Raw genomic sequence first — 15085 nt, 5'->3', positions numbered from 1 at the left:
CTGTGCCCCTTTTGTCGCCTCGCTGTGCCCCTTTTGTCGCCTCGCTGTGCCCCTTTTGTCGCCTCGCTGTGCCCCTTTTGTCGCAACACTTTGCTACCTTGATGTTTATAAATCTGTGATGTTTATAAATCTGTGCAAAATAAACAAATTCTTGCTATTGTGTCCATAACTCCGGCGCTGATCGTTGGTACATAGAGGAGTCGTACACTGGGGGGAGGAGCCGCACACTGGGGGGCGGAGTCTATCTAGAGAGGAGGTGAGGTGCGTGGGGATTGTCTATTTGGTTTCTATTACTGGAAGTTTAGTAACATTAGCTGGTCATGTCTCCGCCCACTTCCTCATTCCTAGCAGAATCTATTGGCTGTTGTTGTAGATCCGGTCCGTTCGGTTTTGAACCGCTGATTGATTTTCCAAATTGTTTGTACAGTTTTTGGATCAGCAGCCTAAACCTAAAGTAGAACACTTTTTCTTCTTCCTTATTTTGGAGTGGGGGGAGGGGTTATACCCCCTGCCTGATTTATTGTTGCTGTCTGTGAGATTTACCTATATTTTATATATTATTTATAAATATTTTATTTCTTTTATATATGATTTTATAAATATTATTTTTTTTATGTGATTTTAAATAAATAATGAATTTTTACCTTTGATTTTTGAGGTGCTTTTAAATTCAGCCCTCTGTAGGGTGATAATTTTAATTTCCATCAACGATTTGGCGTCCTTTCCTTCCCAACACATTACCCAGTTCATACCAGTATAGATCCCAACACATTACCCAGTTCATACCAGTATAGATCCCAACCCATTACCCAATCCATATCAGTATAGATCCTAACACATGACCCAGTCCAAACCAGTATAGATCCTAACACATTACCCAGTCCATACCAGTATAGATCCCAACCCATTACCCAATCCATATCAGTATAGATCCTAACACACGACCCAGTCCAAACCAGTATAGATCCTAACACATTACCCAGTCCATACCAGTATAGATCCCAATCCATATCACTATAGAGCCTAACACATGACCCAGTCCAAACCAGTATAGATCCCAACACATTACCCAGTCCATACCAGTATAGATCCCAACACATTACCCAATCCATACCAGTATAGATCCCAACACATGACCCAGTCCAAACCAGTATAGATCCCAACACATTACCCAGTCCATACCAGTATAGATCCTAACACATTACCCAGTCCATATCAGTATAGATCCCAACACATTACCCAGTTCATACCAGTATAGATCCTACCGCGTTACCAAGTTCATACCAGTATAGATCCTACCACATTACCCAGTTCATACCAGTATAGATCCTACGGCATTACCCAGTCATACCAGTGAAGAAATCCTAACACATGACCCAGTCCGTACCAGTCTAGATCCTAACGCATGACCCAGTCCGTACCAGTCTAGATCCTAACGCATGACCCAGTCCGTACCAGTCTAGATCCTAACGCATGACCCAGTCCGTACCAGTCTAGATCCTAACGCATGACCCAGTCCGTACCAGTCTGGATCCTAACGCATGACCCAGTCCGTACCAGTCTGGATCCAAACGCATGACCCAGTCCGTACCAGTCTGGATCCTAACGCATGACCCAGTCCGTACCAGTCTGGATCCTAACGCATGACCCAGTCCGTACCAGTCTGGATCCTAACGCATGACCCAGTCCGTACCAGTCTGGATCCTAACGCATGACCCAGTCCGTACCAGTCTGGATCCTAACGCATGACCCAGTCCGTACCAGTCTGGATCCTAACGCATGACCCAGTCCGTACCAGTCTGGATCTTAACGCATGACCCAGTCCGTACCAGTCTGGATCTTAACGCATGACCCAGTCCGTACCAGTCTAGATCCCAACACATTACCCTGTTATTACCAGTATAGATCCCAACACATTACCCAGTCAGGATCTATAACGGTACGGCCTGGGTAATGTGTTGAGATCTATACTGGTATGGACTGGGTAATGTGTTGGGATCTATACTGGTATGGACTGGGTAATGTGTTGGGATCTATACTGGTATGGACTGGGTAATGTGTTGGGATCTATACTGGTATGGACTGGGTAATGTGTTGGGATCTATACTGGTATGGACTGGGTAATGTGTTGGGATCTATACTGGTATGGACTGGGTAATGTGTTGGGATCTATACTGGTATGGACTGGGTAATGTGTTGGGATCTATACTGGTATGGACTGGGTAATGTGTTGGGATCTATACTGGTATGGACTGGGTAATGTGTTGGGATCTATACTGGTATGGACTGGGTAATGTGTTGGGATCTATACTGGTATGGACTGGGTAATGTGTTAGGATCTATACTGGTACGAACATATTACCCAGTCCGTACCAGTAGAGATCCTAACACATGACCCAGTCCGTACCAGTATAGATATCCATTATGAGATTTTTTCCCCATTCAGATCTGACGTGTGTTCAGAGTGTTCCTTTCATTTTTTTTGAGCAGTGTATATTATTTATTATATATATTTTTAGACTTTCTTTCTTCTATTTTCATCTGGTGATCTGGCCAGCAAGTCTGGGGTGCTTACAACGTTCGGCTTGATTTCGAAATGGGGGGGGGGGGACAAAGTTTGGCTTCAATTGGTTTTGTGTATCTAAATCTGGTGTGAGGGAACCTTGGGAGACCTTTGTGATCTCCTCCTGGATTTTTAGCAGAAATGGCTCCGGAATGCGGTCTTGATAGAAGGTGAGATTAGAAGTGCGGCCAACGTTTTGGTGACCACCAGAGATGTACGTGAGCCACCCCCCCGAGTCGGAAGAGATTTCATAGAACATTTGATGAGGAATTCTATAGATGCGGAAACGCTGGGGGAAAGCGCAGAAACTGAAAGGCCTGGTTGTTCTTCAGTCCTCGGGACGGAAGGATTTAGACCCTCATTCACAATTCTTTTAGCTCGAGAATCTTTATTTCAGACATGTGCCTGAAAATGTTCAACTTCACGTTGGACTCGGCTGAAAATAACCGTCACTTTTCTCGAAAAATGAGGATTCTCCTGGTGTGTCAGCTTTGTGAATTGAGCCCATTGTCTGCGAATTTAGACGGAGATAACGAGAGAGAGCGACATTCAGTGCTGAAGAATGTCAGACTGGATGGGGGAGTATCTGCTAAAGACCTCCACAAATCACATTTTAAATGTGTGGGTGTACACCCCAATCAGCCATAACTTTATGACCATACACCTAATATTGAGTAGGTCCCACCTTTGCCACCAAGTCCTCATCTTTGAGGCATGGACCCCACTAGACCTCTGAAGGTATGCAGTGGTATCTGACACCCAGCCCTCAGTAGCCGATCCTTTTAACCTGTTCCTGACTGGGCTATATAGCCCAAAGACGGCTACAGCGTGGTCCTCCAGTTCTGGGAGGGCGTCCATTGTTGGTGGTGGTATTGTTAAGCTGGCCATGCATTATACAATTTTCTTGTACAGTTTTCCTTTAGACTTGGCAAAACCATATAATACGAGGTCGCACCTAAACCCCTTCAATTTGTATGCAATCAGGCAGGCCCTTGCACTACATAGTTGGTGGCGGTATTGTTATTGATGGTGTTGGGGGCATTGTTAGTGGTGGTGATAGTTATTGATGGTATTCGTGGTTGTGGTATTGTTGCTGATGGTATTGATGGTGGTATTGTCATTGTTGTTAGGGATGGTATTACGGGTGGTGGTTGTGTTTTTTTTGTGGTGTTGATGTTATTATTGGTGATGGTGGTATTGTTATTGATGGTATTGGTGGTTTTTGTGGTGATGTTGGGGGCATTGTTGGTGGTGATGGTATTGGTGGTGGCATTGTTGATGGTGGTGGTGTTGATGGTATTGGTGGTGGTATTGTTATTGGTTGTGGTGTTGATGGTATTGGTGGTGGTGTTGATGGTATTGGTGCTGGTATTGTTGAGCGCATTGTTGGTGATGGTATTGGTGGTGATGTTAATGGTGGTCGTATTGTTGTTGGAGGCATTGGTGGTGGTGTTGGTAGCAGTGATGGTGGTATTGTTATTGGTGGAGACGATGGTGGTGGTATTGTTATTGGTATTGTTGTTGGTGGCAGTGGTGTTGGTAGCAGTGGTGGTGGTGGTATTGTTATTGGTGGTGTTGATGGTGGTAGCAGTGGTGGTGTTGGTGGTGATATTGGTGGCAGTGGTGTTGATGGTATTGGTGGTATTGTTATTTTTGGTAGTGTTGATGGTATTGGTGGTATTGTTATTTTTGGTAGTGTTGGTGGTGTTGGTAGCAGTGGTGGTGGTATTGTTATTGGTGGTGTTGATGGTGGTAGCAGTGGTGGTGATATTGTTATTGGTGGTGGTGTTGGTGGCAGTGGTGTTGGTGGTATTGTTATTTTTGGTAGTGTTGGTGGTGTTGGTAGCAGTGGTGGTGGTATTGTTATTGCTGGCAGTGTTGTTGATGGTCTTGTTATTGGTGGTGTTGATGGTGGTGGTAGCAGTGGTGGTGATATTGTTATTGGTGGCGGTGGTGGTATTGTTATTGGTGGTGGTATTGTTATTGGTGGCAGTGTTGGTGGTATGGTTATTGGTGGTGGCACTGTTTTTGTTGTTGTTGCTTTGTGATGATGTTACTAATAATACAAAAGTTAAATTAAATCCTATTAAGATATAAAGTTGAAACAAATCTACAAAACGATAATATCACTGATGACCCGTTATAATAGTCGGGGGGTTTCTGGTTCCTCAAACAATGGCGGTTGGCTGCTATTGGGATTTTGTAGCTCCTCTCCTCGCTGTGGAGGAAGAAGCGTACGAAGAGCGGTCACATTCCTCCTAATTGATTGGTGAGACGTCGTTATCTTGTGGTCGTCCTGAACCCACAATAAGCGAGAATAAAGTGTGAAGGACCTTCCCGCTATAAATAGATTTAATGCATTTAAAGGAATTTGCGTTTGTCACAATCTGTTTAATGTGCGCGGCGATTGATGTCTGCGAGGACGGCTGCTCCTTAATCTGAAGCGGGAACCAGACGCTTTTTTTTTATTTTTATTGCCGGTCCTTCCCAGTGCACTTTGGACGCGGGTTTGGTAGCCTGGCAGGCGCGGCTCGTCGGATCCACAGGAATATTGCTGGAGTGATGGGCGGAGTCTGTGTGAGGTATAAATGTGCGGAATGTATTACACCTAAAGTGTCCGATGATTTTATTATTGATCTCTGATCCCGATCTATATAGACGGATTTAGATTTATTTCCTGGATATTACGCAATGATACAGGAGAAGTACGGAGGAAGTTAACGCAACCTGCTAAAGGCAAAACTGAACTGTAACTCGCGTAAACCTGACGGGGTGGCGCCTTAACCCTTTCATTGCCAGAGCAGTGTATGCGTTATTTTTTTTGAAAAGTATGCAAAAAAAATAATAATGATTTTAGGCATGCAGATTGCATAAAACCCCCAAAACATGATATATTTTTTGAAAGCAGACACCCTGGGGAATAAAATGGCAGTAGTTCCATTTTTTTATGTCGCATGCTACTAGCATGTGACATGATTGGTTTGCGTAAAAATTATAGCGTCTACAAAATAGATTTATGGCTTTTTTTTTTTTGTAATGGCGGCGATCTGCGATTTTTACCGTGACATTGCGACATACAGATTGGACGCTTTTTTGGGACCATTCACATACAGCGATCAGTGCTATTTAAAAAGCGCTGATTACTGTATAAATGTCAATGGCAGGGAAGGGGATAACACTATGGCGGGCGATCAAGGGGCTTACCGCGTTACCTAGGGAGTGATTCTAACTGTAGGGGGCGGGGACTCGCAAGGGGAGGAGACGAATCGGTGTTCCTCTGTACTGGGAACACATGGATCAATCTCCTCTCACCTGACAGGACGTACGTCCGGCGGACATCGCGGGCACGCACGTCGGCTACGGAGTGACGCGGTACGCGTGCGCCCCCTAGACGTCTGGGAAGCCCAGGATGGGAGATCCCTCCTGCGGACAATGGGCGGGGTAGAAAGTGGTTAAAAAGCAATGCTTATGTAAAGGAGCCCTTATTTTTACAATATTACAGTGGAACCTCGGATTACGAGCATAATCCGTTGCAGGAGAATGCTCGTAATCCAAAGCACTCGCATATCAAAGCGAATTTCCCCATTGAAATGAAAATGTTTTGTTCCGCATTGACTTCTATTGGATGCAATACCGCATGTGGCCAGAGGTGGGGGGGGCGGGCGCCGGAGAGAGCCTGGATGTATTTGTCTTCATCCATCTTCCCATCAACTCTAAACAGCTTCCCTGTCCCTGCTGAAGAAAAGCATCCCCACCACATGATGCTGCCACCACCATGTTTCACGGTGGGGATGGTGTGTTCAGGGGGATGTGCAGTGTTAGTTTTCCCCACACACATAGCGTTTTCCTTTTAGGCCAAAAAGTTGAATTTTGGTGTCGTGTGACCAGAGCACCTTCCCCCACATGTTTGCTGTGTCCCCTCCCCCACATGGCTTCTCACAAACTGCAGACAGGACTTCTTATGTCTTTCTTTCTCCAATGTCTTTCTTCTTGTCACTCTTCCATAAAGGGCAGATTTGTGGAGAGACCACTAATAGTTGTCCTGTGGACAGATTTTCCCCCCTGAGCTGTGGATCTCAGCTCCTCCATGGACCTCTTGGCTGCTTCTCTAATGAATGCTCTCCTTACCCGGCCCGGTCAGTTTAGGTGGACGGCCATGGAATGGTAGGTTTGCAGTTGTGCCATACTCTTTCCATTTTCCGATGATGGATTGAACAGAAGCTCCGTGAGATCTTCAAAGCTTGGGAGATTTTATTATAACCTAACCCTGCTTTATACTTCTCCACAACTTTATCCCTGACCTGTCTGGTGTGTTCCTTGGCCTTCATGATGCTGTTTTGTTCACTAAGGTTCTCTAACAAATCTCTCTGAGGGCTTCACAGAACAGCTGTATTTATACTGAGATTAAATGACACACAGGTGGACTCTATTTACTAATTTGGTGGCTTCTGAAGGCAATTGGTTCTTCTAGATTGTAGTTGGGGGTATCAGAGTAAAGAGGGCGCCATACAAATGCCCCTCCCCCACACGTTTCACATATTTATTTGTATCATTTATCATTTTCCTTCCACTTCACAATTATGTAACACTTTGTGTCTCTCACATAAAATCCCAATAAAATACATTTACGTTTTTGGTTGTAACATGAGAAGATGTGGGGAATTTCAAGGGGTATGAATACTTTTTCAAAGGCAATGTTGGTGTAGGTGGCCGCCTTCCATAGAGGACCTTGGGGGGGCGGGATCACTTTGATGGACTCCTTGGTCTGTAGCTGTACAGATGTTTATTTTGTGGCCTATTTATTGCACAACCATCCAATACACCTGAAACGGCCGTCTCAGGATCTTCTGCTGGCGGCGGTCGCTTGCGTAACGCCGGCTCTGTGCGTCCTCTTCCTGAATGTCGCAGCTCGAGGAAGGTAGAGCGGCCGTCTAGAACCTCGCACTGCATTTGGCAACCTCCGCCGTTCATTTGTTTCGCAATTTGCAAGACGGTCTGTTTGGAATATTCTTTGCATGTGTAATCAGCGGCACCACGCTGCTACTTCTCTTAAAGGGAACCCGCGTGGGGAAAAACAATCCAGGAGCTGCCAGTGCGGACTTGTTTTTTCCAGGGATGTCCTCATTGCACCAAAAGTAGCACATGCACTACTATAAAAAAAAATGCACAGCAACCGAATCGCGTGGTGCGACTGGTCCAAATGCCGTAACTGGAATTCTACTTTTTTAACCCCTTCCCGCCTGCGCTATAGCCGAATGACGGCTACGGCGTGAGCTTACTTTGCCGGAAGAGCGTCCGTTGACGTCCTCCCGCGACGGCACCCCCTGCGGCACGCTCTGTGATTGTTGAGTCCTTCGAACTCCGCTGATGACGCATCGGGGTAAAGGGCCAATCAAAGCGGCCCTTTCCCACTGTCATTGGAGACGGCTGATCATAGAAGTAAACACAAGACGGTGTTCGGCTTTTCTTTCCTCACGCTGACAGTGCTGATAACCAGCAAGGGGCATCAGCACTGATTATCACTTTAGTATTAACAGTGCCCACCGGGGCTGCCAATCTGTGCCCATCAGTGCCACCTATCAGGGTCACCTCACCAGTGCCTTCCTTATCAGTGCCTATCCCTTCCCATCAGTTCTGCCTCATCCATGCTGCCTCACCAGTGCCGCCTCAGTGCCACCTATCAGTGTGGTCTGTTGGTGCCTTTCAGTACTGCCCACCAGTGATTATCCCCGGCCATCAGTGCCGCCTCATCCGTGCTGCCTATCAGGGCCGCCTCACCAGTGCCGCCTCATTAGTGCTGTCGGCGCCTTTCAGTGCTGCCTCATCAGTGCTCTCCAGTGCTGCTCACCAATGCCTACCAGTCCCGCCTCATCCGTGCCACCTATCAGTGCTGTATATCGGTGCCTTTCAGTACTGCCCACCACTGCAGCCTCATCAGTGCCACCTATCAGTGCGGTCTGTTGGTGCCTTTTAGTGCTGCCCAGCAGTGCCTATCCCCAGCCATCAGTGCCGCCTCATTCGTGCTGCCTATCAGTACCGCCTCACCAGTGCCGCCTCATTAGTGCCACCTATCAGTGCTGTCGGTGCCTTTCAGTACTGCCTCATCAGTGCTCTCCAGTGCTGTCCATCAATGCCACCTCACCAATGCCTACCAGTGCCACCTATCAGTGCTGTATATCGGTGCCTTTCAGTACTGCCCACCAGTGCAGCCTCATCAGTACCCACCAGTGCCTATCCATGCCCATCAGTGCCACCTCACCAATGCCTACCAGTGGCGCCTCATTAGTGCCACCTATCAGTGCTGTCTATCGGTGCCTATCCCTGCCCATCAGTGCTCTCCAGTGCTGCCTATCGGTGGCCCCCTCATCAATGCCTACCAGTGCCGCCTCATCCATGCCACCTATCAGTGCTGTCCATCGGTGCCTTTTCAGGTTCCGCCCTCCAGTGCCGCCTCATCAGTGCCACCCATCAGTACCACCTATCAGGGCCCATCAGTGGCGCCTCATCGGCGCACATCAGTGAAGGAGAAAAATTACCTGTTTGCAAAAATATTATTATAACAAACTTTTTTTGTCTTTTTTTTTCTTTTAGCAAAAAATAAAAGCACCCCTCACCCCCCCATGAAATGCCACTAAAATAAATCTCTATGGGGAAAAATGATAAAAATGTCATATGTGTACAGTGTTACATGACCGTGCTATTTTTCCGTTAAAGTAATGTGGAGCAAAAAAAATGACCTGGTCATGAAGGGGGGGGGGTAAAATCTTCCGGCGTTCAAATGTTTTAAGTGTCATAGTTTTGGATCAGTCCTGGCTACCGGAATAAATTGGCCCTGAAAGCGTCCGGCAGACAGAAGTGGTTAATAAAGATTTTTAGCCTTCAATCCTTATTTCATAGGACATTTGTCCTCCTCTTCCCCCTGATACAGGAAATCTTTCTTTTTATTGAAACCCGACTGCAAAGTCCTCCGTGTGCTCGGCTGGGGACGATCGGTGTGCCCGGCTCGGCTGGTGACGATCGGTGTGCTCGGCTCTGCTGGTGACAATCGGTGTGCTCGGCTCTGCTGGTGACAATCGGTGTGCTCGGCTCGGCTGAGGACGATCGGTGTGCTTGGCTCTGCTGGGGACAATCGGTGTGCTTGGCTCTGCTGGGGACGATCGGTGTGCTCGGCTCTGCTGGGGACGATCGGTGTGCTCGGCTGGGAACGATCGGTGTGCTCGGCTCGGCTGGGGACGATCGGTGTGCTCGGCTCGGCTGGGGACGATCGGTGTGCTCGGCTGGGGACGATCGGTGTGCTCGGCTGGGAACGATCGGTGTGCTCGGCTCGGCTGGGGACGATCGGTGTGCTCGGCTCGGCTGGGGACGATCGGTGTGCTCGGCTCGGCTGGGGACGATCGGTGCGCTCGGCTCGGCTGGGGACGATCGGTGCGCTCGGCTCGGCTGGGGACGATCGGTGTGCTCGGCTGGGGACGATCAGTGTGCTCGGCTGGGGACGATCGGTGTGCCTGGTTTGGCTGGGGACGATCGGTGTGCCCGGCTCGGCTGAGGACGATCGGTGTGCTTGGCTCTTCTGGTGACAATCGGTGTGCTCGGCTCGGCTGGGGACGATCGGTGTGCTCGGCTCGGCTGAGGACAATCGGTGTGCTCGGCTCTGCTGGGGACAATCGGTGTGCTCAGCTCTGCTGGGGACGATCGGTGTGCTCGGCTTGGCTGGGGACGATCGGTGTGCTCGGCTTGGCTGGGGACGATCGGTGTGCTCGGCTTGGCTGGGGACGATCGGTGTGCTCGGCTTGGCTGGGGACGATCGGTGTGCTCGGCTGGGGACGATCGGTGTGCTCGGCTGGGGACGATCGGTGTGCTCGGCTGGGGACGATCGGTGTGCTCGGCTCGGCTGGGGACGATCGGTGTGCTCGGCTTGGCTGGGGACGATCGGTGTGCTCGGCTTGGCTGGGGACGATCGGTGTGCTCGGCTTGGCTGGGGACGATCGGTGTGCTCGGCTTGGCTGGGGACGATCGGTGTGCTCGGCTTGGCTGGGGACGATCGGTGTGCTCGGCTGGGGACGATCGGTGTGCTCGGCTGGGGACGATCGGTGTGCTCGGCTGGGGACGATCGGTGTGCTCGGCTGGGGACGATCGGTGTGCTCGGCTCGGCTGGGGTCGATCGTTGTGCTCGGCTGGGGTCGATCGTTGTGCTCGGCTCGGCTGGGGACGATCGGTGTGCTTGGCTGGGGACGATCGGTGTGCTTGGCTGGGGACGATCGGTGTGCTCGGCTGGGGACGATCGGTGTGCTCGGCTGGGGACGATCGGTGTGCTCGGCTGGGGACGATCGGTGTGCTCGGCTGGGGACGATCGGTGTGCTCGGCTTGGCTGGGGTCGATCGTTGTGCTCGGCTCGGCTGGGGTCGATCGTTGTGCTCGGCTCGGCTGGGGACGATCGGTGTGCTCGGCTCGGCTGGGGACGATCGGTGTGCTCGGCTTGGCTGGGGTCGATCGTTGTGCTCGGCTCGGCTGGGGTCGATCGTTGTGCTCGGCTCGGCTGGGGACGATCGGTGTGCTCGGCTCGGCTGGGGACGATCGGTGTGCTCGGCTCGGGACGATCGGTGTGCTCGGCTCGGGACGATCGGCTGCTTTTTTGAGAACAAAGATCTGTGTACGAATCTCCGTAAATCAATATTAGAACTTCGTGTTCTTCTTCACCATACAAAGCCTACATGGCCTTCTTTCCGAGATGCTGTAGATTGCTTTGTGTTGACTATGTTGTTGTGGTTTCATTATCATCATTGCTGTGTTTGTTGTGTATATTGAAGCCGCTCCATGACACCGAGAGAAAAGAAAAGTATTTGCCTTGCCTGCGGCGATGGTTCTTCTTGTGTTTTTTATTATTTTGCTTGCAGAGGACTTATCCGGTTGCTACGTGCAAAATGAGAGCTTTTCTTTGTAGTTTTAAAGACGGTGGTGCCCCACAGAACAAGATCAGCCATTGATGAACGCTTCGTAGTTTTTTTTTTTGTAGGGTTTTTACTATTATTGTTGTCTTTGGGTAGATTTCAGGACACCGTAGTAGTTACTTGAGGGCTGGCGGATGGAACCACTGAGCGCAGCAGGGACGTGAATGTCTTGGATTTGTGGTGGAAGTTCTCTGAGGGACGTTTTTTTTTTTCCCACACAGGACCAATGCCATTTACGGAAAGGGCACAAACGAAGCATGTGATGTTGGTATCGCTTACCACACGGGAACTCTGTTATGGTAGATAGACATGAGTGAATTGTAACACTGCAAGGCATCACTCCCCGCTTCCGACACAGGATGGTTGAGATCGGCAGGAAAATGGAAAGGGTGCACTGAGTTTGTTCACCCTTTTCGTTTTTCCTGTAGGGGACGTTTCTTGCAACTTTTTTATTTTAGTCGCTTCATTTGCCATAATGTTCGAACTGCTCTTGTCCATGCTGCAAACCATAGGGTGTGTGTTGGAGGCATGCCTTCTCTGCTTTGTATAAACATTTAGATGTTAATGGTGGATATATAGTAATGATGATGGTGTTGCCGTTGGCAGGTATGGCCCTCCACTTGGCGCACACACAAGAACCTCTTAAGGAGGAGAAGACTGCTAACCAACCTACAATGGGTTGTCTCCAATGAGTTTGTCTTGCCTAAGCTACTGGTCATTACCTCTTTCTACGCCATGATGATAGGAGTGCAGAGGCTTTGAATCTATCTGGAAAAAGCCGTATTTAGGCAACTGGAAAGGATCATGGTTTAGCAACAGAGTTGGGGAGGTGGAGCGGGTCTCCAGCTCCTCTGTCTAGTAGGAATAGCCAGCTTGACCATCTCCAATAGGTTGGCTCCAATCAGTTTGTCCTACTCAAGCTACTGGTCTGTTCCTTTTTTCGACATCATGCTGTGGGCAGTACAGAGGCTTGGGATCTGGCTGCAACTGGTTTTATTTGGGCACCTAGAATGGGACATGGCATATCAACAGAAAGTGGGAGGTCTCCATCTCCTCTCTATTAGGAGTGATCAGCTTATCAGTCTACACTGGGTTGTCTCCAATCAGTTTGTCCTACTCAAGCTACTGGTCTGTACCATGGTGTGGGCAGTGTAGAGGCTTTGGATCTGGCTGAAACTGGTCTTATTTATCCAACTGGAAAGGAGCATAGCATCGGGGGTCTCCAGCTCCTCTGTATTAGGAATCGCCAGCTTGCCAGTCTGCAATGGGTTGTCTCCAATCAGTTTGTCCTACTCAAGCTACTGGTCTGTACCATGGTGTGGGCAGTGCAGAGGCTTGGGCTCTGGCTGAAACTGGTTTTATTTGGGCACCTGGAATGGGACATGGCATATAAACAGAAAGTGGGAGGTCTCCATCTTCTCTCTATTAGGAGTGATCAGCTTATCAGTCTACACTGGGTTGTCTCCAATCAGTTTGTCCTACTCAAGCTACTGGTCTGTACCATGGTGTGGGCAGTGCAGAGGCTTGGGCTCTGGCTGAAACTGGTCTTATTTATCCAACTGGAAAGGAGCATGGCATAGCAACAGAGAGTGGGTGGGGGGTGGGGTGTCTCTAGCTCCTCTGTAGTAGAAATAGCCAGCTGTCCAGTCTACAATGGGTTGGCTCCCATCAGTTTGTCTTAATTAAGCTACTGATCTTTACCTCTTTCTTCACCATGGTGTTAGGAGTGCAGAGGCTTTGGTTCTGGCTGGAGGAAGCCGTATTAAGGCAACTGGAAAGGATTGTGGTTTAGCAAGAGAGTCAGGGCGGGGGGTCTCCAGCTCCTCTCTAGTAGAACTAGCCAGCTTGCCGGTCTCCAATGGGTTGGCTCCAATCAGTTTGTCCTCAAGCTACTGGTCTGTACCTTTTTTCGACATCATGGTGTGGGCAAGTGCAGAGACTTGGGATCTTGCTGAAACTGGTTTTATTTGGGCACCTGGAATGGGGCATGGCATATCAACAAAGTGGGAGATCTACATCTCCTCTCTCAAGTAGCAGTGACCAGCTTACCAGTCTACAATGGGGTTTCTCCAATAAGTTTTTCCTACTCAAGCTACTGGTCTGTACCATGGTGTGGGCAGTAATGAGGCTTGGGATCTGGCTAAAACTGGTCTTATTTATCCAACTGGAAAGGAGCATGGCGTAGGGGGTCTCCAGCTCCTCTGTAGTAGGAAAAACCAGTTTGCCAGTCTGCAATGGGTTGTCTCCAATCAGTTTGTCTTGCTCAAGCTACCGGTCATTACCTTTTTCTACACCATGTGTTAGGAGTCTAGAGGCTTTGGTTCTGGCTGGAAGAAGCTGTATTTAGGCAACAGGTAAAGATCATGGTTTAGCAACAGAGTCGGGGGGGGGGGGGGGGGCTCTCCAGCTCCTCTCTCTATTAGGAATAGCCAGATCGCCAGTCTCCAATGGGTTGGCTCCAATTGGTTTGTCCTACTCAAGCTAAAGGTCTGTACCTTTTTTCGACATCATGGTGTGGGCAGTACAGAGGCTTGGAATCTGGCTGCATCTAGTTTTATTTGGGCACCTGCAATGGGGCATGGCATATCAACAGAAAGTGGGAGATATACATCTCATCTCTCAAGTAGCAGTGACCAGCTTACCAGTCTACAATGGGTTTTCTCCAATCAGTTTGTCCTACTCAAGCTACTGGTCTGTACCATGGTGTGGGCAGTAATGAGGCTTGGGATCTGGCTAAACCTTTTCTTATTTATCCAACTGGAAAGGAGCATAGCATAGGGGGACTCCAGCTCCTCTGTAGTAGGAAAAGCCAGTTTGCCAGTCTGCAATGGGTTGTCTCCAATCAGTTTGTCTTGCTCAAGCTACCGGTCATTACCTTTTTCTACAGCTCCTCTCTCTATTAGGAATAGCCAGCTCGCCAGTCTCCAATGGGTTGGCTCCAATTGGTTTGTCCTACTCAAGCTAAAGGTCTGTACCTTTTTTCGACATCATGGTGTGGGCAGTACAGAGGCTTGGAATCTGGCTGCATCTAGTTTTATTTGGGCACCTGCAATGGGGCATTGCATATCAACAAAAAGTGGGAGGTCTACATCTCCTCTCTCAAGTAGGAGTGACCAGTCTACAATGGGTTGTCTCCAATCAGTTTGTCCTACTCAAGCTACTGGTCTGTACCGTGGTGTGGGCAGTGCAGAGGCTTGGGATCTGGCTAAAACTGGTCTTATTTATCCAACTGTAAAGGAGTATGGAATAGTAGCAACAGATAGTGGGGGGTCTCTAGCTCCTCGGTAGTAGGAATAGTCCGTTTGCCAGTCTCCAATGGGTTGGCTCCTATCAGTTTGTCTTAATTAAGCTACTGGTCTTTACCTCTTTCTATACCATGGTGTTAAGAGTTCAGAGGCTTTGGTTCTGGCTGGAAGAAGCTGTATTTAGGCAACTGGAAAGGATCGTAATTTATCAACAGAGTTGAGGGGTCTCCAGCTCCTCTCTAGTAGTAACAGCCGGCTTTGCCAGTCTCCAATGGGTTGTCTCCAATCGGTTTGTCCTACTCAAGCTACTGGTCTGTACCGTGGTGTGG

The 15085-nt window shown here is 49.0% G+C and overlaps 2 protein-coding genes across 7 annotated transcripts in view; one reads left to right on the top strand and one right to left on the bottom strand.

The window, feature by feature from the left end:
* The window catches only part of LOC120913053 (spermatid perinuclear RNA binding protein), a 219559-nt gene that overhangs the window by 22441 nt on the left and 182033 nt on the right, over window positions 1–15085 (top strand). The gene's annotated exons all lie outside the window — the stretch shown is intronic.
* Window positions 3544–7939, bottom strand: LOC120914394 (uncharacterized protein YBL113C-like). The gene is made up of 2 exons (XM_040325087.1): window positions 7843–7939; window positions 3544–4619 (listed from the first exon to the last, which is right to left on the bottom strand). The coding sequence occupies exons 1-2, from the start codon at window positions 7937–7939 to the stop codon at window positions 3544–3546; spliced, it is 1173 nt and encodes a 390-aa protein (XP_040181021.1).

Source organism: Rana temporaria, chromosome 9 (assembly GCF_905171775.1).
Source record: "Rana temporaria chromosome 9, aRanTem1.1, whole genome shotgun sequence".
Taxonomy (NCBI): Eukaryota; Metazoa; Chordata; class Amphibia; order Anura; family Ranidae; genus Rana; species Rana temporaria.
This window is presented reverse-complemented; position numbering and strand designations above follow the sequence as displayed.

Excerpts from the sequence above, each read along its gene's own strand:
- LOC120914394 (XM_040325087.1), bottom strand. The coding sequence starts at position 7,939 with ATGCGTCATCAGCGGAGTTCGAAGGACTCAACAATCACAGAGCGTGCC. Across the intron at positions 4,620-7,842 it reads ACGGACGCTCTTCCGGCAAA|TAACATCATCACAAAGCAAC; the intron begins GTAAGCTCACGC and ends TTGTATTATTAG.